General features: G+C 41.6%; 2 protein-coding genes and 2 non-coding genes across 5 annotated transcripts in view; 3 read left to right on the top strand and 1 right to left on the bottom strand.

Moving 5' to 3' along the window:
- Positions 1-709, bottom strand: part of LOC122815644 (uncharacterized protein C17orf98-like) — a 78,006-nt gene extending 77,297 nt beyond the window's left edge. Inside the window, exon 1 of one of the 2 annotated variants that reach the window (XM_044088316.1) lies at positions 585-709. In XM_044088316.1, the coding sequence (XP_043944251.1) occupies positions 585-615 (31 nt within the window). In that variant the 5' untranslated portion in view covers positions 616-709. Of the gene's footprint in view, positions 1-416 lie in introns of both variants that reach the window. The other variant, XM_044088317.1, reaches the window with a different exon arrangement.
- On the top strand, positions 709-24,027 carry RPL23 (ribosomal protein L23). Its single transcript, XM_044088318.1, has 5 exons — positions 709-802; positions 3,193-3,276; positions 6,869-6,997; positions 12,529-12,642; positions 23,927-24,027. The coding sequence occupies exons 1-5, from the start codon at positions 790-792 to the stop codon at positions 24,007-24,009; spliced, it is 423 nt and encodes a 140-aa protein (XP_043944253.1). The 5' UTR covers positions 709-789; the 3' UTR covers positions 24,010-24,027.
- Positions 9,203-9,331, top strand: LOC122816029. The gene has a single exon (XR_006367038.1). It is a non-coding gene; the product is annotated as a small nucleolar RNA SNORA21 (small nucleolar RNA).
- On the top strand, positions 10,635-10,764 carry LOC122816028. Its single transcript, XR_006367037.1, has one exon. It is a non-coding gene; the product is annotated as a small nucleolar RNA SNORA21 (small nucleolar RNA).

Here is a 24,027-nt window from a genome sequence, read left to right as displayed (position 1 = left end):
ACCATACCTTCACAGAGGCTGGGGCGGGGTTTCAGTGACTGACAGTCTCAAACCACAGACACAAGCACAACTTTACCATAAACACAGCAACATGACTCACAAGCAATAACAATAAAGTTAGTGTTATCGGTCCCTACTGTTAAACTAGACATACAGTTCTCAATGAATCAGGGACAAATCCAAAAGTAAAAATACCGTTAACCTGAGACATTGACATAAGAAAAATGTGAATTCATATCAGGTTTTCTAAGTACAAGACATCTATAACTCTAATTACTGTTCTTATTTAAATGCAACACATTTTCTCACAAAACGCCAGTTTCAGAGAGGCACAGCTAAAATCTGAATCAAAATCAGAGGCACAGCTAAAATCTGAGTCAAAATCAGGGACAGATGCCAAAAACAAGAACACATACGATTCACGACTCATTCAAAATACATAACAGATTAGGATAAGTCTCCATCTAGGAAAGCTCAACGGTTCAACTATCACATCAAACCGGAGTTCCTCTCGGTGTATGTGAAATCTTTACGTCCGTAAGGCATGTAGGTTGGTTTCTTCGAGTAATCCAATTTCCCCTCACCTTCGAAAAACAGACTAGCTAAAATAGCCATATTTCTTTTAATTACATTTGCGCTAAACCTCTTGTAATCCACACTGGATAATAAAAAAACATTTAAAACATCCCCACTAAAGTTTCGGTACGTGTTGAACGTATATCACGTGACCGAAAAGTCTCCTATATCCCATCATCCTTTACATACTTCCGCCTTTTTCCGGAAACCAAAATGTCTAAGAGAGGTGAGTTTGTCTAATGGTAGTAATAAGCTATCTATTGACATCGCCTCAGTATTGTAAGTAAATAGTCCGTTTGCTTCCCGCAGTATGTGGTGGAAAGGTTATGTGTCGCTATTTTATAGCAATGGGTCAGAACTTTGTAAATAAAAGTTCCCCTCTGGTGCCCCGTTTCTGTGTAGTGATAGTTTCCCCACTTAAGCTGGACGTCTCGTTGTAGCAGTTTGCTGCTGGCTGGGCCGGCTCTGCTGCTGTGTCCCTATTTAATTTGCAGGCCTGATCTGTGGTTTATTCAAATGCTTCTCCCCGAGAACTGTTTGTGGCCCACGTTTCAGCATTTTAAAGTACAGCGTTTCACCAATATGTTTATTTTTTTCGTCGTTCCGTTGTGATTGGTGCTGTATCCCAGTTAACGTGTTGTGCACAGTCGTGTTCTTTCCAAATAGGAAGGTGTGCTTTACAGACAGTCGTTACTAGTGAACATATTAGAATGGATTTAGTAGTGTTACTTTCAGCGAAGTGTTAGCAATATGCTATTTTTTAAAGAAATTAAAATGCCTAGTTATGAGCATCTGTAGTTCTCCCACTAAGTTATTCTAAGGAGTAGGTGTATGGTTTTCCTGGATAAATAAACTGTTTAAAAGCAAGGAAACTTAAGCTTCTGGTATTTGCTTGTAGTGATGCAATGAGCAAGGGATCCGGTTTGCATGTTTAGTAGGAAAGTAATTTGGATCACGGGGGCACTTTCAGTGACAATCTAGTTAAAGCGTTAAAATGTAAAATTGGAGTGAAGTTACGATGCACTTGCGAATACAGCAGTACAGAGTAACGTGTAATGAGCGTGTATGTATATATGTGTGTGTATATAATGCTTGCACATGTGTATTTGGTACTTAATGGGAATCTAAAGATGTGCAAATCCTGCATGGCTATTTTAAGCAGCTGAGAACCTTTGGTTGTTTGACAATTCTGGTACATTTGAATTTAATTTGTTGCTGTTGCAGTTTTGGCTGCTTGTAGGCTGTTACAGCTCCGAGTAGATCATTATGGGCAAATGAAATGGTGGAAAGTTGTGTGAAATCTATTGGAAGATTAACTTCTAAGTGGTCTGGAACATACTCTCGCAAAATTCGGTGCGAGAGAGTTGATGTACATGAAGTAGTTTGTCCAGTAGTGTAAGAAACCAAGTTTTTGATAAGTTATATGTTGGCGTGACATGAGATTTTTTTGTAATGTTTCCTGGCATTGATGGGTAGGGAGTACATGGTGAGTAGTACACTGACTAGTTCCAAGCTTGTCCTATTTTAGATTTTATTTACCACATTGTGGATGCAATTGGTGGATCAGGTTAAACACTCTCTATCTGGGCCAATGAGATTCAGCTTAAGTAAGCTTTTGGGGGGGGGGGGTCCAAAGGTCCAAAAACCACTGTTAAGATAAACTGATTATATTAAAAAAAATAAATGATGTAGTGAAGTTAGAAGTTGAATTGAGTGTTTTACAAATACATGAGCTGCTAAATCCCCAAATAAGTGCCTTCCATGTATTGCTTGATATTTTTTGTTGCACACGACATTACAAGGGCATTCATGTAGATGGTAAGTTCTGGGACAGAGCCTTGTAGTGTGCCAGATAACACAATGTAGAATGTTGTCTTAGGTTGGCCATTCGTTACAAATGATCAGAATCAGTTCAGTGGCATGGAAGCCATAATGTAAGAATCTGCTTTTAATCCTGTAAGGATGATCTGTATTAAGGTTAATGAACATGGCTGAAGTGAGGCCTCTGTCATGCACAGATGAATGTTTTGATGAGGAAGGGCAGAGCTGTATTGTTGCAGAGACCAATTCTGGATCCAAGATGATGGCTATATGGAGGTCATAGGCTTCGGTATAATATTGTAACCAAGAGGCTAATGCCTTTAGATTTTGATTTAACAATGGTGGTTTCTTGTTGGATAGTGTTTTATACTCGGCTGAGAACTAAATTGAGTGTAATTTGTAAATAAAAATCCAAGTTTGTTATAGTCTTACTGTTTTGTGCCATATTTTTGCTCCTCTTCAGTATCCCAATTATTGTGTTTTGTATGCATAAGGAATTATATGGCAGGGTTTGCCCCTGTAAGGTGTTGAAATGTTGGCTTGGTCAGCTTTTTTCTATTGAGCAGTACTGTTTCTTGCAGCATACCCTGTATCTTGTCAGCATGCCAGAGTGATGGATTTCCTCTGGATGTTTTTAGTTAAATATAAACGTTGCTGAAAAAGTAGCGTTGTTTTAGAATGAAGGTTCCTTTAAGATAACTAACTTTCAAGTAGTTGGTATTGTTTGATCATTCAAGGGAAGGGGAAAGGCTTGCCTACAACTACGTCAGTCAGTTTCTTGTTTTTGTATTGCAGGACGTGGTGGTTCGTCTGGAGCGAAGTTTCGCATCTCTCTTGGGTTGCCAGTTGGTGCAGTCATAAACTGTGCTGACAACACAGGTGAGTGTGCATATTCTGTATTAGTCGTGTGTGTGTTTTTTCTCCCCCACTGCACCTCAAGATATATTTCCAGTCCTATACTGTTGGTCATTGTTTATAAAAGAAAATATGTATTTTTTTTTAAATGGCCATTGATTTCCAAAATGACATGTTGCTGCTATTTGGGAGTGTGTATTATGATTTTTAGTAAAAGCACACGTGTGTGTTTGTGTGCCACCTGTATGTGCTTAAATGTGTGTGATAGTAAAGTTTTGCTTAGTCTGCTGAACTAGTTCTTGGCCTTTATTTTTTAGTCTGTTTTATCATGGTTGCTAAATGGTTAAAGTTGAGGTAGTTTATGTAGAATAGTGTTTAAATGTGTAGTTTGTGCTTTGTGATAGTTCTGTAAAATTGTCTAACTGTACAGCTAGAGGTGCCTAACCGATAACTGGTGCAAGCTTTACCCTAGGTGTTGGGCTTGATAGCCAGTTTTCGGTTAGCACACTGCAGTGGTCTGGCCTGGCCCTTAATATGGACACCTGTGTTTAGTGGACTTGCATGGTTAAAATACAGCATGAAGGAAATCCATTATTTCTAGCTTTGTTTTTAATCTGGTTAATAAAACTATACTGTAGATACATCTACAATAAAAGGCAAGGTGCAGTAGTGGGTTGTCCTCCCTGCCTTCCCAAATGTGAATGTCTGGTGGATATTCCTTACCTCATACCCTTTTATTTAACATAGTCGCACTGGCTTTTTGTCAGTTTGACTTTGTTCTTGTCCTTGTGTTGAAATTACTCCTCCTGTTTGATACTTTTGTTATATTTATCTTTAACATGCATTCGTAAGGGAGTTGTCTCTCTCTCACCATATATAGATAAAAAAAATAAAGCATTCCTACAGGTGCCACATTTTAAAATGTTTGTTTTGTGCTTGAGCTTTTGCTCAGTGGTCTTTCTCTGAAAGTGGAATGTCATTTTGGAATTTCCTGGTTAAATAGTTTATATGCCAACTTGGAATTTCCTAGTTAGTTTTTTTTTTTAAGCCATGATTGCTGTTGAATAAGATCGCATTTGAATATGTTTGTTTATAGGTGTATTTAGTACCAGTGCACCTTGAGACAGGTTCAGTGGCTTTTGTAATGTCTACATATCTGAGACTTGTAGTTTTGGTACTTTGGCAAAGAAAGGTGCTGAACTAACAATTTATCCCTAGATGGTGATTTGTAAAAACAGAACACCACAGCCACCGAGCCCAAATAAATCAAAGTCCAAGGGAAGAGCTGACAGTAAGCTTAGTGTAAAAGGTTTATTTCATTTAGATGGTGATTTGGACTAAATGGGCTACTTCTGACCAGACTTGAGAGCCGTGTATGCATTGAGGGTGTTCTGAGTGTGACACATTCTTGTGTAGGTAATTAACTGTACCATCTCTATTAAGAGCTTATTTTTGATCCCAATGGAGATGAAATAGAATGGGAGTTTGAATATACCTTTTTCACGACCCCCGTAGTTGAGGTGGATGCATGGGGTTGTGACTGAAAGCAAACTGGTTATAGCCGTAACCCTGGGGTCCATTGGTGGACACCAAAAGTGAGGTAATTGGTTGAATTATAGTAGGACTTCCATGCAGTGCTGACAAAGGGTTCTTTGAGTTTGACCAAGGTAGCAGTTAAGGCACCAAAGCAAAGGCCCTGGTGTGGGAGAAGTTTGGAGCTATGGAGGATTGACTTTTGTATGACTTAGAGAAGTTCTGGCAAAGCAAATATGACACTGGAGGATTGGGCAGGACATTGTGTTTGGCTGCTTCCATCAAAGGTGAAGAAAGTGATGTCAGTTGGGTTTAGTTTTGGGTAGTGGAAGTGACAGTGAGTTCCCAAGTCTGCTGGACATGCTTATCGTGGGGTGCCATGGCCAGATGTAGCTACTGAGACTGGGTCCATTTCTGGTGATGGGGATTGAACTCTTAAGTGCTAATGCTGCAGGAATGAATGAGATCCTGTTGGAAGTCGTGTGTGTGCTGTATATATTGTTGGGTGTGTTAACATGTCCTTCCTGTGTTGAAAGGAAGATGGGTACCATTTCTTTGGTGTGACAAATTGGGATTGCAGTCCTCAATTTCAGAAAGCAAGGGTACGAAGACTGTGTTCAGTTGTAATATCTGTACCTCACTGCGGAAGCTTGTGCCTGGGTGCTTGAAATGAGACTTCATCTGAGAATCGTTTTGTAGAGTTTTTCTCGCTGGTCTCAAGCTTGTGGTGCAGTTATGACTTGAGTGTGAAGCAGTTGTAATGAGAAAATGCATTACTGAATCAGGTGAAGGTTTTTGTACCTCTGCAGATAAAGATGTGCGGTTATTTTAAGTGGAAGAGTTGCATATTTGAGTCTTGCTGTGTGTGAGTAGTGGTTTGTGAACTGGACCAGCAAATGGACACAGTATTAATGCAAGTATTGTACTAGAACAAGTGATACAGGAACATGGTCTAGGATACAGCTGTTGGTTTCCCAGTATTTCTGTAATTTTCTTCACTTAAGATCATGAGCTTTGGGTAGTGAACAACGACAAATTAACATGCTGTAAAGTTCTGTCTCGGGATTGCTGGGCTCATTGTCTTTGATAGTGAAGGACTAGATTTCAGCCGCTTTCTGTGCATTGAGAGGAGCCAACTGAGGTAGTTTGGTCACCTAGTAAGGGTATCTCCAGCTTGGCCCACAGAGAGCCCTTTAGCAGACCAGTACAAGCTGGAGAATTGCACATCTCTGCTTGCCTGTTGATCGTGTGTGTGTGTGTGTGTGTGTGTGTGTGTGTGGATCTATATATCCATTGGAGTCTGTTGCTGTCTGTAAGTGAGGTTTGTCCTTTTCCGCTGGTTACCACCCCCCACCAAAACAAGTGGTTTAGAAAATGGGAGGCTGTGTTAAGATCAGTTAGGTGTGTACCTGTGTTTTTTTTTTCTGAGACCTTTATTTGTGTGTTGTACAGTAATGGCTTTATTAAGTAGACTTTGCAGTTTGTAGGTGTGTTTTTTAGAGTTAATGAGGGTGTGTGAGAACCAACAGCTGGTGGGAGATGCATGTGACTTTTGGACCAGAGTCTGTAGGCTGAGATTGAAGATGTGTGAAGTTCAAGCCTACAAGATTAACTTCACTTGGGTTCTTCAACCAGATTAACTGTGTGCTTTTTGGATTCATTTAGTGTGTAATGTTGTCTAGGTAGACCCATGGAAGGACTCGTACTACCCATGATGGGGGGGGTGACTTTTTTAATTAGGTGTGCTCACTTGAACACAGTCTTAATCTAAAAGCGTGGTGAACATTCCTTTATTGGTGGTGTGATTGATGTAACTTTAAAGGTAGTGTAACTGAGTTTGTACTCTCTTCTAGTTTTGTGAGTTTCACTGTTCATTTTGCTTAAAACATTGTCTGCACTTGTGGAGAAATTCAGACCCCATTTTAAGACCAGAATAGGAGTCTGGAGCTTTGTGTTAAGGCTACACTGTTTGATACTGCTGAAAATAACTTTTGATTTGACATGTCTGTGAAAGTAATGAATTGATTTACTGAACTGGTCATAACACAAATATTTTACATTTAAATGTATGCAATTTCTTAAGGTGCGAAGAACTTGTATATAATTTCTGTGAAGGGAATCAAAGGCCGTCTGAACAGACTTCCAGCTGCCGGAGTGGGTGACATGGTGATGGCAACAGTCAAAAAAGGCAAGCCAGAACTAAGGAAGAAGGGTAAGTAATGCTGACCACCTTTAGTTACTCTAATTCAGTCAGCATTTCTGTTTTGTATAGACTTTCTGCAGTTACACATCAGTTTAGCTGTTCTGTATTTAGTTTAATCGTTTTGCTAAGTTAATAATGTTGAACTATAGGTTCATATCATGGCTGAAGGGTCAGAAATGTTTGTGATTTACGGCTTTATCCAAAGCTTGCTGCCTTGCACCCCAGTGAAATTGCAGTTGTATTTAACTGATTTTAAGTGGGGGGTGGCTATGTTGTTGGGTGTATTTAACCAGTTAAAGAATATTTAAGTATTGCACAGTCACTTATTTGGATGCATATGTAGCTGCTGTTCCTCTCGTTTGTATATTTCTTCTGAGTGAATATGTACCTTTGGCTTTCATTGTTTTCCGTTTGCAGGGTTAATTAGTTGCCTCCCTGAATAATGGTCAGCACTGTGATGCAGCAAGTGGTGCTCTAGGAATAGTAATGTTGCATCAGTTTGTTTTATATACAACTAGCAAGGGGGGTGGCTTTTGTTTTGTTTGTCCAGAGAGGAGAACTTGACAACCGTTTTTTCATAAATTAGTGCAGTAGATTATGAAAGGCACCTTTACGTTACATGACTGTAACCCCCCCCCGCCCCTTTTTTTGTTTTCCTGCATCTTGTCTGCCATTTCACCATCATTTAGCATGGCATGCATACAGGAAATGTTGTACTGTAAACTGTCCTGTTGCCTGTAAGATTCCTTTCATCTTTTTAGCTTCATGTAGCTACAGACAGGGATTTGTACTATCAATGTGTAGAGCGGGCTAAGATGTCATGAGTTGCACAATATTGAAATTCTGGGGAGTGTCAAAGAATTGTTCTTTGCAGCCTGAATTACAGTGATAATCTTCAGATGGATAACCATCATGGTGTTACTTCTCCTGACCCAGAGATGCCCATACATTTCCCAAACTGGGTTTCGGTCTTCAGGTGCCCAGGCTGCACAATATGGTCCTGCAATACTATAGGGGGACTGGCACACGAGTGTGGACTGGCTACTGTGTTGGGGGGGCTGGCAGATAAGTGGACTGGCTACAGTGTAGTTTGCTCAGGCCTTCCTCTTACTGCCTGTTCTCTCCATTCCCTACAGTGCTGGTATTGGTGGGGAAATCCGTAGGTTTGGGACTGTGCTCGTACCTTGAGCAGTGCTGGTATTGGTGGGGAAATCCGTAGGTTTGGAACTGTGCTCGTACCTTGAGCAGTGCTGGGATTGGTGGGGAAATCAGTAGGAACTGTGCTCGTACCTTGAGCAGTGCTGGTATTGGTGGGGAAATCAGAAGGTTTGGAACTGTGCTCGTACCTTGAGCAGTGCTGGTATTGGTGGGGAAATCAGTAGGTTTGGGACTGTGCTCGTACCTTGAGCAGTGCTGGTGTTGGTGGGGAAATCGGTAGGTTTGGGACTGTGCTCGTACCTTGAGCAGTGCTGGTGTTGGTGGGGAAATCGGTAGGTTTGGGACTGTGCTCGTACCTTGAGCAGTGCTGGTGTTGTGATGGCTTTGGAACAGTCCTAGAGTCCTAGTAACCCATCACTGACAGACTATACTTAAGCACACTTCTGCTGTGGTATGTTTTGTGAGACTATTGCGGTACCTACTGTACTATGACTAAGTAGTCACTTTTGCCGCCCCCCCCCCCCAACCAGTTCACATATGACATAGGTAGTTTTACATTTATATAAATGAAAAACTTTGACATAACTTAGTTGCAAACCTTATACATCAAACACGACTGTAGTTGCAAACATTGTACATCACTTATTTATCTAGTTTTTGTCAATTTAAGTAGTCATTCAGCTTGATGGTGAGAGATTCCTGCTTTCATCCTATCCTCTCCTTCAGAAGGCTGTTTTTTATTTCTATGTTATGTACAGAGGCTATCTTTCCAGAACTGAAGCTGTAGTATAGGATTTGGGGGGGTTATCAGCTGATTGGGGTCCCATCTGTCTAAGTCATGTGGAAGCAAAAAAAAAAAAATTCCCATAACACTTAAGAGTAGGGGAATTTTGTCAAGGACCTGCTAAATTTTACTGTAGTCCAGTTTGAGTACCAGATCATTTCTTGGAAGCTAGGCTGTACCTAATGGGTTAACTCAGTTAATGAAAGTCTGTCTTGAAATACAATTGTGTTGAAGGGTTTATGCTATATTTAGTGTTATTGCATGTGTAGCAACCCTCTTAAAAAGCACTTGCTCTATCTATTTAGTGATGGGGTGAGCTGTCGTGGAAGGGTAGAGTGATGCATCACTCTTGGGTGAGGTGGCAGCACGTGCTGTTAACCTCAATCCGTGGTGCAACAGTAATGTGTATGTGGCATGTTAACTATATGAATGCACTTCTAGTTCATAATTAAAGGAAAGCTCCACCATGAGACTCCATTTTTCCCATTATCTTGATAGTGTGCTCAGTTATCTGCATCTTCTATGCTGTATACATTTTACATATTCTATGCTGTATAAATTTACAAAGTGTGATATTAGCAGTGTCCGTGGTATTACAGGTAGCGCACTCACCTTTAGTGCAGGAAGCTCTGGGTTCTATTGCCACAAAGATCAATTGCTGGCATTGCATTTCAGCATGGGGGGGTGCATACCTGTCATCCGTCAGATAAGCCATTAAACCTACCTTGATCTCCCCCGAGTTGGTGGTAGCTCAGATGGGTGTAAAATAGTCTGGTCAGTGAAGAATGACTAAAAAATGTTATACTCCAGAATGGTTGTCATGGTGCTTGCAGTACTGGTGTGATTGTGAGTTGCAGCTTTTTCTCAATCCAAAATCCGTTTGGATTCCTTTCTCTTGTATGTTAAAGCATGTTTTCCTGTCTTCATCTAGACTAGTGGTGTAAAGGTGAAATGACTGGTGGGTTGGATGAGCTGAGCATGCCTATGTGCACACAAGTAAGATTTTACAAATAGATACACACACATACACTTATGGTAGATTAGTAGTCTGTTATGATCTCTCACGCACACAGTCGCACTTGTACTCTGCAAACCTCTTGATAAATGAAACCTGTGTTGTATAGAGCTGTGTGAATCCAAAACGGTCAGCATTGTGAGATGGGACAGCTGATCTGCTTAAAATACACTAATAGCCAAAGAGGTTGGAGTGCAGGATAGTTAACAGTATTCTGTTGCCCTTTGCTTTTTCACAGTGCACAGCAGCATTCATTTGACATTCCTCTTCAGGGGTCGCCACAGCGGAACTCCGGTCCGCTAATGATTGGCAGTAGATTTTTTTACGAAATGCTGAGGTGCCAGCTCGACGTCCGACCTTCAACGAAGGCATGCCCATTTACGCACGCATGTCTTTCAAGCTCTACCCAACCGCTGGGAGGACATGCAGACTCTACACAGAAGACACTGCCAAGCCGAGAATCGAACAGGAGAACCTTTTGCTGTGAGGTAATAACGCTACCGCAGAATATTCATTTGCATGGTATAGTACCCAAATTTAAAGTGCTTAGGATTAAGTTAAACTTACTGTTTCTTCACTAGCTCTTTTCTGTTACTGGTGACTCTCTTCTAGTTTGTCAGTTTACTTGTGTTTATTTTCTTTTTCCAGGGAAAGACTTGTGCCATATTTTTATTTGCTTATGCATTGTAGCCCTCCTTAAAAGCACTTGCCCTGCCTTTTCAGTGACTGGGTGAGGTGTCATGGAAGGGGAGAGAAATGCATCACTCTTGGGTGAGGTGGCAGCATGTGCTGTTAACCTCAGTCCGTGGTGCAACAGTAATGTGTATGTTGCATGTTAACTATATGAATGCACTTCTAGTTAATAATTAAAGGAAAGCTCCACCATGAGACTCCATTTTTCCCCTTATCTTGATAGTGTGCTCAGTTATCTGCATCTTCTATGCTGTATAAAGTTTACATATTCTATGCTGTATAAATTTACATAGTGTGATATTAGCAGTGTCCGTGGTATTACAGGTAGCGCACTCACCTTTAGTGCAGGAAGCTCTGGGTTCTATTGTCACAAAGATCAATTGCCGGCATTGCATTTCAGCATGGGGGGGTGCATACCTGTCATCCGTCAGATAAGCCATTAAACCTACCTTGATCTCCCCCGAGTTGGTGGTAGCTCAGATGGGTGTAAAATAGTCTTGTCAGTGAAGAATGACTAAAAAATTTTATACTACAGAATGGTTGTCATGGTGCTTGCAGTACTGGTGTGATTGTGAGTTGCAGCTTTTTCTCAATCCAAAATCCGTTTGGATTCCTTTCTCTTGTATGTTAAAGCATGTTTTCCTGTCTTCATCTAGACTAGTGGTGTAAAGGTGAAATGACTGGTGGGTTGGATGAGCTGAGCATGCCTATGTGCACACAAGTAAGATTTTACAAATAGATACACACACATACACTTATGGTAGATTAGTAGTCTGTTATGATCTCACGCACACAGTCACACTTGTACTCTGCAAACCTCTTGATAAATTAAACCTGTATTGTATAGAGCTGTGTGAATCGCTGTGTATCCAAAACAGTCAGCATTGTGAGATGGACAGCTGATCTGCTGCTTAAAATACACTAATAGCCAAAGAGGTTGGAGTGCAGGATAGTTAACAGTATTCTGTTGCCCTTTGCTTTTTCACAGTGCACAGCAGCATTCATTTGACACTCCTATTCCTCCTCCTCTTCAGGGGTCGCCACAGCGGAACTCCGGTCCGCTAATGATTGGCAGTAGGTTTTTACGAAATGCTGAGGTGCCAGCTCGACATCCAACCTTCAACGAAGGCATGCCCATTTACGCACGCATGTCTTTCAAGCTCTACCCAACTGCTGGGATGACGTGCAGACTCTACACAGAAGACACTGCCAAGCCGAGAATCGAACAGGAGAACCTTTTGCTGTGAGGTAATAACACTACCGCAGAATATTCATTTGCATGGTATAGTACCCAAATTTAAAGTGCTTAGGATTAAGTTAAACTTTTCAGTGTTATTCTTGTACACTGTTTCTTCACTAGCTCTTTTCTGTTACTGGTGACTCTTCTAGTTTGTCAGTTTACTTGTGTTTTCTTTTTCCAGGGAAAGACTTGTGCCATATTTTTATTTGCTTATGCATTGTAGCCCTCCTTAAAAGCACTTGCCCTGCCTTTTCAGTGACTGGGTGAGGTGTCGTGGAAGGGGAGAGAAATGCATCACTCTTGGGTGAGGTGGCAGCATTTCTCTGGTGTTAATCTCAATCCGTGATGTAACAGCATCTGATTGTGTCAGGTGCAGTGAAGTCTTTCTCGGCTCTTACTGCTAACTTTGACTTAACCACTATACACACACAAACTTTGGTGCTAACTGCCTATAACCGCTAGACATTGCAGCTGTAAACCTGTACAATTTTGAAAGTGTCACTATTTTATGCTAATGAAGCCCTCTTTTTAAAGTTTCATATCCATGGAAGTCCCTGGTTTGCAGGTAGCTGTGCTTTCACCTTAAAGAAGTTTTATAGTTTATGCTGAAGTATTTCCTGTGTTACTAATCGTAACCTTTTTTTCTCCAGTGCATCCTGCAGTTGTTATAAGACAGAGAAAATCGTATCGGAGGAAAGACGGGGTGTTCCTTTACTTTGAAGATAATGCAGGTGTAATTGTAAATAACAAAGGTGAAATGAAAGGTACGTTCCTCCCTTTTGAAAGCATGCCTACAGTTGGCATCTCTTCAGTTTTTTTTTAATGGTGTACTGTTTGTCTGTGCAGGTTTTAATCTGCATTAATAAGCAACCTTGGTGCTGTTCAGGAAATGCATTTAAATCATTATGGGGAAAAGAAGAGGCTGAGTATGGGTTTGTCCCTTTTTATATTTTGCTGGAGTGGGCTGGTTCGTTGTCTTTAAGCATCGCAATTCCCTCCAGATATAAACTGACCTCTGGAAAAACATTCAAATTGTTTGCATGTTAAGAGCTAGATGAAAGTAATAACTCTAGAAGCCCCTTTATCCTGTTTGCTTCATTCATTGGAGGTGGGCCTTGCAACAACTGGATATGGCTGGGACCACGTACCTAATTTGGTTCCATGTTGAAGTGGTAGCTTGGATTGCCTTTTAAAATTCCAAGACCTATAATTACAAGTTCCAGACTCTTGGAAGTATGCAAATACAGAACAGTGTCTAAAACCACCGTTCTTTGCAAATTTTGATTTGCAGGGGTGGACATGTGCCGACTCCTGTTTAAGCCAGCTATTTATGCTTACTCTGTTGCCATACTTCTGAGTAAAGAAGGTCTCTGAGACGCATTTGTCTCAGACTTAAAATATGTTAACCCTCAGTGCCATTCCTATGGGGCTCATACTAACAAATCCTGGAATGTAAAAGCATTATCGGTAGCTGTTTGCATTTCATTAATGGGCTGAAGTTTTTTTTGTCTAGTGTTAAGTTGATTTCAAGAGAGACAGGGTGAGAATTTGCTGGTATCACTAAGTCTATTGCATTGCTTACTGGTCTTCAGGGAAAGTACTACACAAGAGTCAGAAGCTCTGTTGGATAATTCAGATTTTGTGTACTTCCCAAATAACATTCCTTTGACAGTAGTACTTTTTGTCTACATGAGCAAGCTTCTGTAAGCACTGACTTTCTGCTAAGTGGTCCATTTATGAGGCTTAGCTGTTCTTGCTGAGGACTATATTTTTGAGCTCTGAAAATGTCTGCATATCTCCAATCTCACTTGGTGACTTTTAAAAGTAGGATTTCATTATGAAAAATGCAGAAAAAAGGAGCAGCTTTGTTATCACAAATCAATTTCTATTCACCTAAGGACTACTATGGGTAGACTATGAAAAACACTTAGTCTTGCTATGACTTCACCTCCCAAAGCAGGTTGCAGCAAAATGGTAGTCATTACTAATTTTATTTTTTTTTTTTTTACTCTCGTCTGCCATGGGGGCAGACATCCAGATTCCTTTGGAAAGCTAAATTTGTCCCGTAATGCCCAGATTGTGAGCATAAATAGGGACACCAATCCAAAAGTTAGTTTATCCTGGGAGCTGAAACTACAAACTGTGGATTTGCAGGATATTTAAAAGTAAAATCCCACTCTGGGTGGGAATGAAGTGACTTTGAGTCTTATTTCTGTCAGCTTAACTTGGGACCCTAATTTAGACATTGGGTTGTCCCTTTAAGTGACGTGGCAAATGGGCATAGCCATTGTTTTCACAATGGACTGTCCCCAGAATATTACTGTTTTAAGCAGCCCCTTCCTAGATTTGCTGTGTCAAACTGATGATGCAGGCGTTCACTTAAACACCTGTGTTGCCAAAGTAATTCCCCGGCAGAGGAGTGGGCAGTGCAGGTTTGGGGGTAACAGTGTACAGAGACTGCAGAATGTACTATAGGATAGAGGGGGGGGTCCTTCAGGTTTTGTCTTTACAGATGTAATAGCAGAGGTGTAGTGAGTGAAGTTACAGAAAGGCTGGCCTCTTAAGGATCAGACCAAAGTAATTTCACACAGGTTCATAGGTGTGTACTAGGCTAATGGCCCTGGAGCCTTTACAAGATTACTCTGGCATAGTGCCACCTGATCTTAGTTTCCAGTGCCTCTGTCGAGTAGAGCCATTGGAGTGATCCCCAGGGTGAACTTTGAATTTCCCATCCATTCAAGATTTCTCTTGAAAAAAGAGCCAGTGAGATGCTCTGTTTTGACATATATGAGAAGTCTGTTCCATAGCATGGGCAGTCTCTTGGTTATGAACCTGTCCCACCAGCATGTTCTGTTTCTGGTAATGAGGTTGAGGTCTCTGGAGAGTGGTGCAGAGGGATTGGTATTTCTTTAGATGTAGCATTTCTAACATCTGGGTCAGACATGGCTTTGTAAGTTGAGCAGAGATTGCCTCCAGGTAGGTGATATGAGACAGAATAGTTTGAGTTTGTCTGTCCATATAGGACAAGTGTTTAAAGCCTAGGATCCTCTGTGAGGTACTTTTGCGTTCTCTCTAGTTTGTTGCAGGTGTCTTTAGTGAGGTACATGCCAAATGGGAGCTTTGTACTCAGTTGGCCTAATGAGGAAGAGTAGAGACAATGACCTCTTTCTTCCTGGATGCAAAACCCTTGGTAATGAGATGTGCCACATAGGACTTTCTGACCACAGTGGCAATGTGGTGCTCATAAGAGGTTGCTGTCAATCTGTGTTCCCAGATCTCTTATAACGCCTTCTGTGTTTAGTGCACAACCATCTATGTGGTAATTCAGGGGAACCGGGTTTTTCCCAGGGGGGATGACTACACATTTTTGGCATTGAGCTTAAGGCCATTGTTAGACTCCAGTCGGTCTTATTGAGGCCTTTCTGTAGGATGTCAGCATCATTTGGAGTTAATAGCCCCCAACTTGTAATAGTCTGTAAACTGTCAGCTAGAGTCCTTTTGTATGTTGGCTTGGACCAAGAGAAGTAGATACCAAACAGGAGAGGACCCAGGACCGACCCCTGTGGGACTCCACTTATGATTGGTCTGCAGTCTGACTTAGCTACTTTCACAATATGTGTTCTGACTCCATCTGTGAACCAGTTTGCAACCCACCTAGTGATATAGGGGTCGATGCCTAGCTTAGTTTTTCTATGATTCCTGAGTGGGGAATATCAAAGGCCTTGGCCAGATGAAGGTAGGCTGTATGAACCAACTTGCTTTCATCCACAGCTCTGGTGACTGACTCGAAATTGAGCAGGCATGATCTACCCTTCATAAAACCATACTGTGTAGGATCCAGAGTTTGGAGATTCCCTATATCCTTGTTTATTAGGTCCATGATGATGTGTTCCATAGCTTTGCATATCAGACTCGTCGGGCTAATGGAGCGATAGTTCCCAGGGTCTGTATTCGCTCCTCCTTTGTAGAGAGGGATAACTGTAGTAGTGCGCCGTTCGGTGGAGACAGTCTGAGGTGAGGCTGTGATTGAGCAGGGCACACAGGTGAAGTGCCAGTTCACTCTGTAGTTCATGTAGAGCACAGCCAAGGATATTGTCAGGTCCCATAGAAGCTGTATTCATGGCCTTGGACAGTGCTGTTTTAACCTGTGCAGCAGTAATACTGGGAGCCTGGCAATCTACTGGTATTGTGATTGGCCCTTGGGGGGGAGAGGGGTAAAGTTTGGCACTGAATCTGTTGGCCAGTATATTGGCAATATTTGCTGGCTCTGTATAGGAGGTACCATCGTGCAATAGCTCGGAGCAAATTTGGGTATTGCCGTGGAGATTCTTTACATAACTGTAGAAAACCTTGTGGTTGTCTTCACTATCTGCTGCAAGTCTGTTTTCACAGCTGGCTTTAGGATTTTATGAGGGATCTCAACTTTTTGTTGAGGCTGATAAGGTGGTTTTTCCCAGTCTCTGTACCTTATTCCACATAAGTTTTCCTCCTTCTGTTGTAGTTTGTTTATGGCAGGAGACCACCAGATTGTGTTTTTTTAGGAGAGCATCTTGGTTCTATTGGATTATGACGAAATCCATGCATTTGTGTATGTGTTTGTACAGTGCATTGGTGTATGATTTGGCGGTCATGCAACTATTCTCCATTTGCATGGGTGCTGTGAAGTTAGCCACTCTGTTTTTTAGGAGCCCAAAGTTAGCTTTGGAGAAGCTTTTCGTGGTGGTTACCTTTGTGGGGGGGGGGGGGGTTGGATTTCCAAGGTGATTAGTTTGTGGTCTGATCTAACCAGGGAGGAGTTAACTGTTTGTAGAGCAATGGCCGCCCATGTTAGAGTTGTAGCCTGGTAGTGCAGAGGTGCTTTCTGCTGCCTTGAACCAGGTCTCTGTTAAAATGTCTGTGTTCCATTTTAAGGAGTGCTGTGAGCTAGTGCATTTTTAGATTTGGACTTCTAGCGTTGAACAGCATGACCCTTGTATTGCATTTGTTTGTAGCGGTTACAGTGAAAATTTGGTCTTTGGAACACCACCAAAAGGCATTGTAGGGGGTGGCAAGAGCCTTGGCCAGTATCCAGAAGCCCAGGGGGTGATGCAGGCCATCTCTAGCAAAGCATCGAGGTCTGTCAATCACGTCATCCCCAGGCGGACAGATACTGGATCCTCTTAGAATGACACCAGAAACTTAGCCAATTGTTTAAATCAGTAATTTTCTGCTTGTACTGTAGTGTCATTCTGGGTGATGGTAGGCTGCTGCTCGGGGCTAGGGTCATACCTGCCTGGGCTAAATCTGAGAGCTCCTCCATGTCTCTTAATATAGTCCCAGGGAGGTACGTCTCCGGTCATTCACATCCACATGTACAAGGAGTCATATTTGTACCTGCTGAGGGACCCGAGTGCATGCATTAATGTGCTGGATCCTGACGTCTGACAGCTGACTGTTACTTTCTCCTTCAGTGAGAGACATCAGTGTGCTTCGGAGTCACCTATGACTTGTGTGTTGAGCATGCTGTTTTGCCTTGGGGGCTTAGGTTGAGCAGCACACTGTGTAGGTTAGCTGTGTCTTGTGGTTTGTGCTGAGACGTGGTGGTAGTGCTTTTCCGCGTTGGAGGTCTCTGCTGTTTGGGTAGATTTTTGAGAGCCTCCACGAAGGTGGGTGTGTGGTTTGTGTTTATGTGAAGGCAGTGCTGGTGTGTGTTCTGGAGGGCTATGTGTTCATGTGATGTGGTGCAAGTATTGACCTTCTGACCAGCTGTTCCAGTCTTTGCTGTAGAGTGCGTGGCTTCCAATTTGGATATATAAGCGCATCTCTCAAGTCTGAGTGTTGGGAGGCAAGGGGAGAGGGTTGTCAGTGTACATGAGGCAGTTGCTACATTGCTTCAGGATGCCCAGGTTCACCAGGTTAATAGAAAGTGCAGGTTAATAGGAAGTGCATGGAGCTGACCTTTAGACATGCCTGAAAGGGTGGGCATTAAGTACTGGAGCTATTTCCTTGTAGAACTTTTAGTGCTGGCAGCACTTTTTTGTGCTACAATAATTGCTACAAAAAGTCTGGTACGGTGCTAAACTAATAAGCTAGTAAAAGTGTAGGAGAGGAGAGAACTAGCAGATCTAAGGGAAAAATTGAAGAGCAGACTTTTTGGCGCCGGCACCACTCAGACGTGCTCAAAACTCCTGGATACAGCAAATTTGTATCTAGATTAAGGAAAGGTGGGAAATTAGTGCAAATATGGGCTTTTAAACCAAAAAGTTGAGAGAAACTGCCCAAACTGCCTATAAGCTACAATTTCTGGGCCAGAAGCCACTCCTTCTGGTAGGCTACCTAGTGCTTCCCACTGATAAGATAGAAGGCTTCTCTCCAACACACACACGGCTTGGGGGGGGGGGGCACAGAAGTTTACCAGCAGTCCTGGATATATTAAATCTGTATCTGGACTAGACTAGTTACAGGAAATGCAGGAAACAATTTTTAGAATTTTTTTAGAAAGCAAGTAGTTTTTTTTTCTTCTTTTTTTTTTTTTTTTTTTAAAGAGCCACTAAAACAGCACTAAAACATTAAAGTGCAGGGCAAGCTAGCACACTTGTGTAGCTGTGTTAAAGCAAATACAGTTTAAATGCTATTTATTCAAATTTGTATTCTGAACTGAATTCAGTTTTTCAACTCTGAACAATTAAATGCCAAAAAATATACTCATCAGCGGAGAAGCATACTCTGAACAGAATGACTTGCTTTTTAGTAAAGTACAAAGGGAGAAAGGAGGAGCAGAAGATAATTCAAGGTTAAGAACCTAAGTGGGTTGGCCTTCTTAAATGCTCGTATGTTTTCTGTATTTGGTAGAATGAGCAGTAGACTGGGAGGAGTGTCCCAGATCAAATTTACGGCAGGGGCGGGCAATGTCAAAGCCACCAACTAGAACACCACCACAGGAGTAGGGTGGCTGGGAGGGAGAGAACCAGTTTCAGGACAGATCAGAAAATGCCAGCAAATGTATCTAATTTCATTCAAGCAAAAAAAAAATTAAGACAGTGGAGAACTCTGAAATTGTTTGAGAAGCACCCTTCAGTCAGAACACAAGGAGATTCTAAATGGTATGCAGGTATCCTTTGCTGTAGGCCTTGTGGTGTAATAAGGTGTGGTTCTGTGTAGGTGCATCAGTGGGGTTTAAGATGGCGTATGGTTAATGTGTACCATTAGTGTACCTCTCCACTACACTTTGATTTGCACTTGGTCAGTGCTTTATATAGGTGAAATCAACCAGTGAAAGGTTCAACCAGATGACTTTTTTTTTGAGGGGTGGTCTAAGCCCCTCTGCAAGATGCATGTACATGGGGGGGTTGCACTTACTCTGGTGTACTGCTGAGGATAAAATTTAAACCCAGAAAGTCTCCCTTTTGGCACATTATTGCCATGCTAGCAGTGATTGTAACTGCAACGCGGGGGGGGGTGCTTACCGTTAAATCAAGTGCACTGTGCTACAGGAGATTGGCAAGAGCAGATTTGTGCATAGTGCTGTCTTATTTAGATAAACTGAGTACTCGCCTGTGATCTCTTAAATTGCACTTCTTACAGCATTCCAAAGTCAAGATGTTGACTCCTGCAAGTCTGCACTCATGGCAGCACAGGGATTAGCTAATAAGATTTTTGTGGCTTGTTTCTGTAAACCCTTTAAGGGGCTGCTGTTCCCTATTTGGGTACTTTCTCCACAGAGTGCCACTTGAATGTATGAGAATTGAATTTGAATTCCCAGGGGTAGTGATTTTTTTTCTCTTGGTAATAAACACTGGTAGGAATGAGGGCAGAATTGGTCCTGATGCAGAATTTTTTTGTGATTTAAGAAGGGGCTTTTCTTGGTGTCATTGTTACCAGATGACTAAAAAGGTTTGGCTATGCTTAGTGGCCCATGGGGCAGCTACCCTAGTACTTGGTCAGTGAACCTACAGTAGTTTGACAGGATGAAGTTGACAGCTGTAAGAGGGAAAAACATGCAGTGCAGATACTGGGGATAGGCATTTTGAAAGTTGTTGTGGGCCTCTATACTAAAACCTTAGAAATTTCCTGTGGGGAGAGGGTAAACTGAGCCAGAGTTTTTGTGTGGGTTAGGAGTTAAGCTCCTACACTGTTGAGCAACTCTGTGGTTGCACAATTGAGAGGAAAATGTATATACCAATGGCAGTGGTGGATTGATCTTCAGTTGAAACAGTGGCGAAAGGTGGTGTAGTAACACGAAGTGTAATTTGACTAGTTTCAGCTGCATTGGTTGCACGTCATTGACCCATAGACATTAAGGTGATTTATTGTAGGTCTACTCTTGTTATGGTACACTGCTTCAAGATGTGTACGCATGTTGCATAGTCTTCCTCCATATAGAATTCTTTAATGCATTATGGTGCTTCATAGTAACAAAAACTTGCTCTAATAACTGTACAAAAACTTTATTTTTTACAAATTGATTTAGTAGCTTTCCATTTTGCCTTCGCAGGATGCTACCAGAGTTGTAAAAGTTTTGGTACAGTTATTAGATCTGTGTGTTTGTTTTTGTTAGGTGCTTGGTAGTGCTAGTTCTCATCCTGGAGGGAGAATGACTTTCCTCACATTCAGGAAAAGTGGCAGTTGTCTGCTGTCAACTTCTGCATTAAACTGGACTCGCTGTGTTCCCTGAAGGAAACCTTGGGAAGGGGTGCAATCAATTGGTGTACATATCTATAGAAAATTTGATCTTTATATAATTTATCCTTCCTCCAAAAAGCAAAGTTCGTGAGAGAAGCCACCTTAGCAGTGGAAGATGGTTAGTCTGCATCTGCTGTGGGCCTTGGGTACAGAGATTAACCTTCTTGGGCAGTGGTAGGTCACTGGCCACCTAGTATGGAGCCTGTGCCTTGTCCCCTTGGACATCTTGGAAGATGACTTTTAACAAAATCAGTGGTAGTTCTTTGATACTGGCGATCGGTTTGCTTCTGCACTAGCAGATACAATTGAGTGCTGAAACTGGCTTGGCCCTTTGCTGGATATTTGGTCTGATTTCAGCTTTTTTTTTTTTTTTTTTTGACAGGCTTATTCATGTAGTGAGTGCTTGAGTCAGTAAGTGTTTTGTCTCACGTTCTTCTTGTTTGTGGCTTTTCTTTTAACTTAAGTTCTGCAATAATTCCTAGGTTTCTCCATGCCTTTCAGTCCTTGTATTTGTGTGTGTGTTAAAGTATTTGCCATTATTTTGAAAATGGCATTGGAGTCCTCTAAGGTGACTTCTTTGGATGGAGGAGGTGCTTTTTCCTTTCCAATTTTTGGATATCTGATATGTCAAAAGCCTTGGCGAGATTAGCAATTTAGGTGGTCAAACACTCAAGGCTTCAGTGACCATTTTTGGGGGGTGGGCCTAGGTTTAGTAGGTATGGCCTACCTTTTACAAATCCAAAACTCCAAGCTTTCATTGTTTCAGCTACTTTGATGTTGTAAATAATTGTAGGTCACCTGTGTCATATATCGGCTCGAGAACTGTACAACAAAAAATTTTTACAGGTGATGTGCGAATGACTCGTTTCTTGGGGTGTTAAATGGAGCCATTTTCCAGAGATGGTGCCACTGTCCATTCTGTACATTTCTGGAACAAAACCTATGCACAAAGACTTGTAAGAAATGGGTTTGAGTGGTGTGACCCAGTTACCTGGAATTTTAATATGATTTGCATGGTTTTCTTACAAATGTAAGAAGACTACAGGTTATGTGGATATTAAACTACTGGTGCAGAAGTGTATGAACTGTTATGTGCTGAGCTAAGAATGTGCTGAGCTAAGAATGTAACTAGTGTACCTTACTGGAAAAGATCAGAAATGTATATAAACTAGATACCTGTGCAAATCTGTCAATGGAAACTGGAACATACTTTATTGAAGTTAAGTTAACTAAGTGAATTGTTTTAAAATAGTTTCTCCCAGCTTCACTGAAGGAGACAGTATGTCTAGAGCTAGAAGCATCTTTACATTATCTTGAAACAGAAATGATTATTTAAAATGTGAAGTGTTTTCATTGATCTGTGACTTCTAGTAGCTGCACTTCTGAGAGGAGTATGTTTTCACAGAGAAAGGTTACATTTTGTTTGTTAGCTTGGGAACTGATGGCATGTGACAGTGATGTCATCTAGGCTAACACAGCAGTAATGTTTTGATATTAATTTGGGAGCTCTCTCTGAGACTGTACGTTGTGTCTTGGACCTAGCAAGAACATCCACTCCTCTGCGTTTGCCTTGCTCTGTAAGAAAGTTATTTAGGGCGTAGTATCTTTTAGCTATATAGATAGGAATATAGTAAAAACAAATTTTCTGTATTTGAGACACTTCTGCAATGTTTTAAAGTACTCCCTGTGATTATGAAAGTTACTATGAGTATTGTCTTTTATTAAATATATTTAAACCTTTTAATTGTGGCTGGTTTGGAGATATTTAAGCTATTAGAGTACTTGCATATGTATTTGGTGACACTGTACAGGCCACTCCTAAATAGCATTGAAAGTCTTGGTCGCACTTACCATTTGGATAATAGTAACATTACACAGTAGGATTGGATACTCTTTCGAAAGGGCCTTATAGTAGCCAAGTAAGGGTGGCTGGCAGCTGGTACTACCTTAGTCTGGACAAAGGGGCATAGCTAGTAACCTGTGCCAGCCTTTCCTCTGCTCATGTATGCAGTCGAATGTGTGCGTGTGTCGGTTATTTGGGCGGGGACACGAAGCACTGGTTGGTCAGAGGTTGCTGGAGGTCTTTGCTTGGCCACTTGGCTGAGATCTTGACCCTCTTGCTGTGCCAGTGGGGAGTCTTACTGGGGATCTGGAGAAAGTGACCAATCTGTGTGCTCTTAAGGGAAGTTGTACTTTACTGTGTGTACCATCCCTCTCTGGTGCTAGTAGTGATGATTGAGGCTCCTTGTATACTGGCCAGTGCAGGGGCATCACAAGTGGTATTGAGGAAGGTGGGAGATTTGTGACATTTGGCTTGAAGCCTGTCTTGTGTTAGTGTTTTTTTGTGGGAATTCTACCTCTTGTGCTTCTGCATTTGACTTTTTTTATTGGAGATGGGGACATGCTCCTGTTTTCCCATAAGGGAACAGAAGTCAACTGTGTGGTAGCATCTTCTACTGGGTTGTATGTGGGTTTGAAGTTTATAATTGTTAAGGAAGTTTGAATAGGCTGCTTTGGAGTAATTGCACAATTTTTATTTTTGGGTGGGAGGATCAGAGTATAGTTAAGGAAGAAGCTGGGCGATTGGGTTTTACTAAAACCAGGGGTAGTACAGAAAGGGGAGAAGCTGGTAAGGACAAGGTCAAGAAGACTACAGGTCTAATTCCATAGATCAAACTGTAAAACTGAGGGTTATAGTTTTATATTGGCTTGATATCATTGGTCACCTAGAAGTGTAGTGTGGTTGATTTTAGAATTTGATTAGCTTGTTGGGATTGGGGGTGAGGGTCACAGAGGAGGCACTCTGGTCTAAACAGGCAGTCTTGAGCTGCAGTCAAACGTACCATTGAGCCATACCCTCATTCACAAAGAAGTAGGTTGACATTCCCATTCAGAATGTAGAGCATGAGAAGTGCCTGACTGAGGAGGTTTGTTTGGGGGAGGCTCCTTGAGACTGGGGGGGGGGGCAAATTACACACTTGAGACTGGCTGTTTAACACATGGTGTGTGAGTGACAGAAGCATGCTGTTTTTACATTTTATGAAAGAAATCGTTCCCCATTGAACTGTACCAAAATACCTCTTTGATCATATTTCTTAAACTGTACTTGATGTATTAATACTAGTGTGATTTGTGTTGATTGAAGACTAAGCCATTTTAACTGCAGGTTTTCAGGTGTCAGGTTACCAGAATGTTTGATGCCCCATGTAATAGCTTTGAAAGTAGCCAGTAAAAGTGGTAGTAGTTGGAAAATTCAAGATTGGGTAGCTTCATATTTTTTTTTTGATGCAAATTATGGGGGCTCAGTTCTGTAATGCAACATTTGCAAAAGCGTTTTGTTTCCATGTACCTAAATTCTTTGTGTCTTTTTTGTTTTTTGTCTTGTAGGTTCAGCTATCACAGGTCCAGTTGCCAAGGAGTGTGCAGATCTGTGGCCCAGGATTGCCTCCAATGCTGGCAGCATTGCTTGAATGGAGCACTTTCATTTT

Source organism: Protopterus annectens, chromosome 11.part0 (assembly GCF_019279795.1).
Source record: "Protopterus annectens isolate FY-2018-M chromosome 11.part0, PAN1.0, whole genome shotgun sequence".
NCBI lineage: Eukaryota > Metazoa > Chordata > Ceratodontiformes > Protopteridae > Protopterus > Protopterus annectens.
This window is presented reverse-complemented; position numbering and strand designations above follow the sequence as displayed.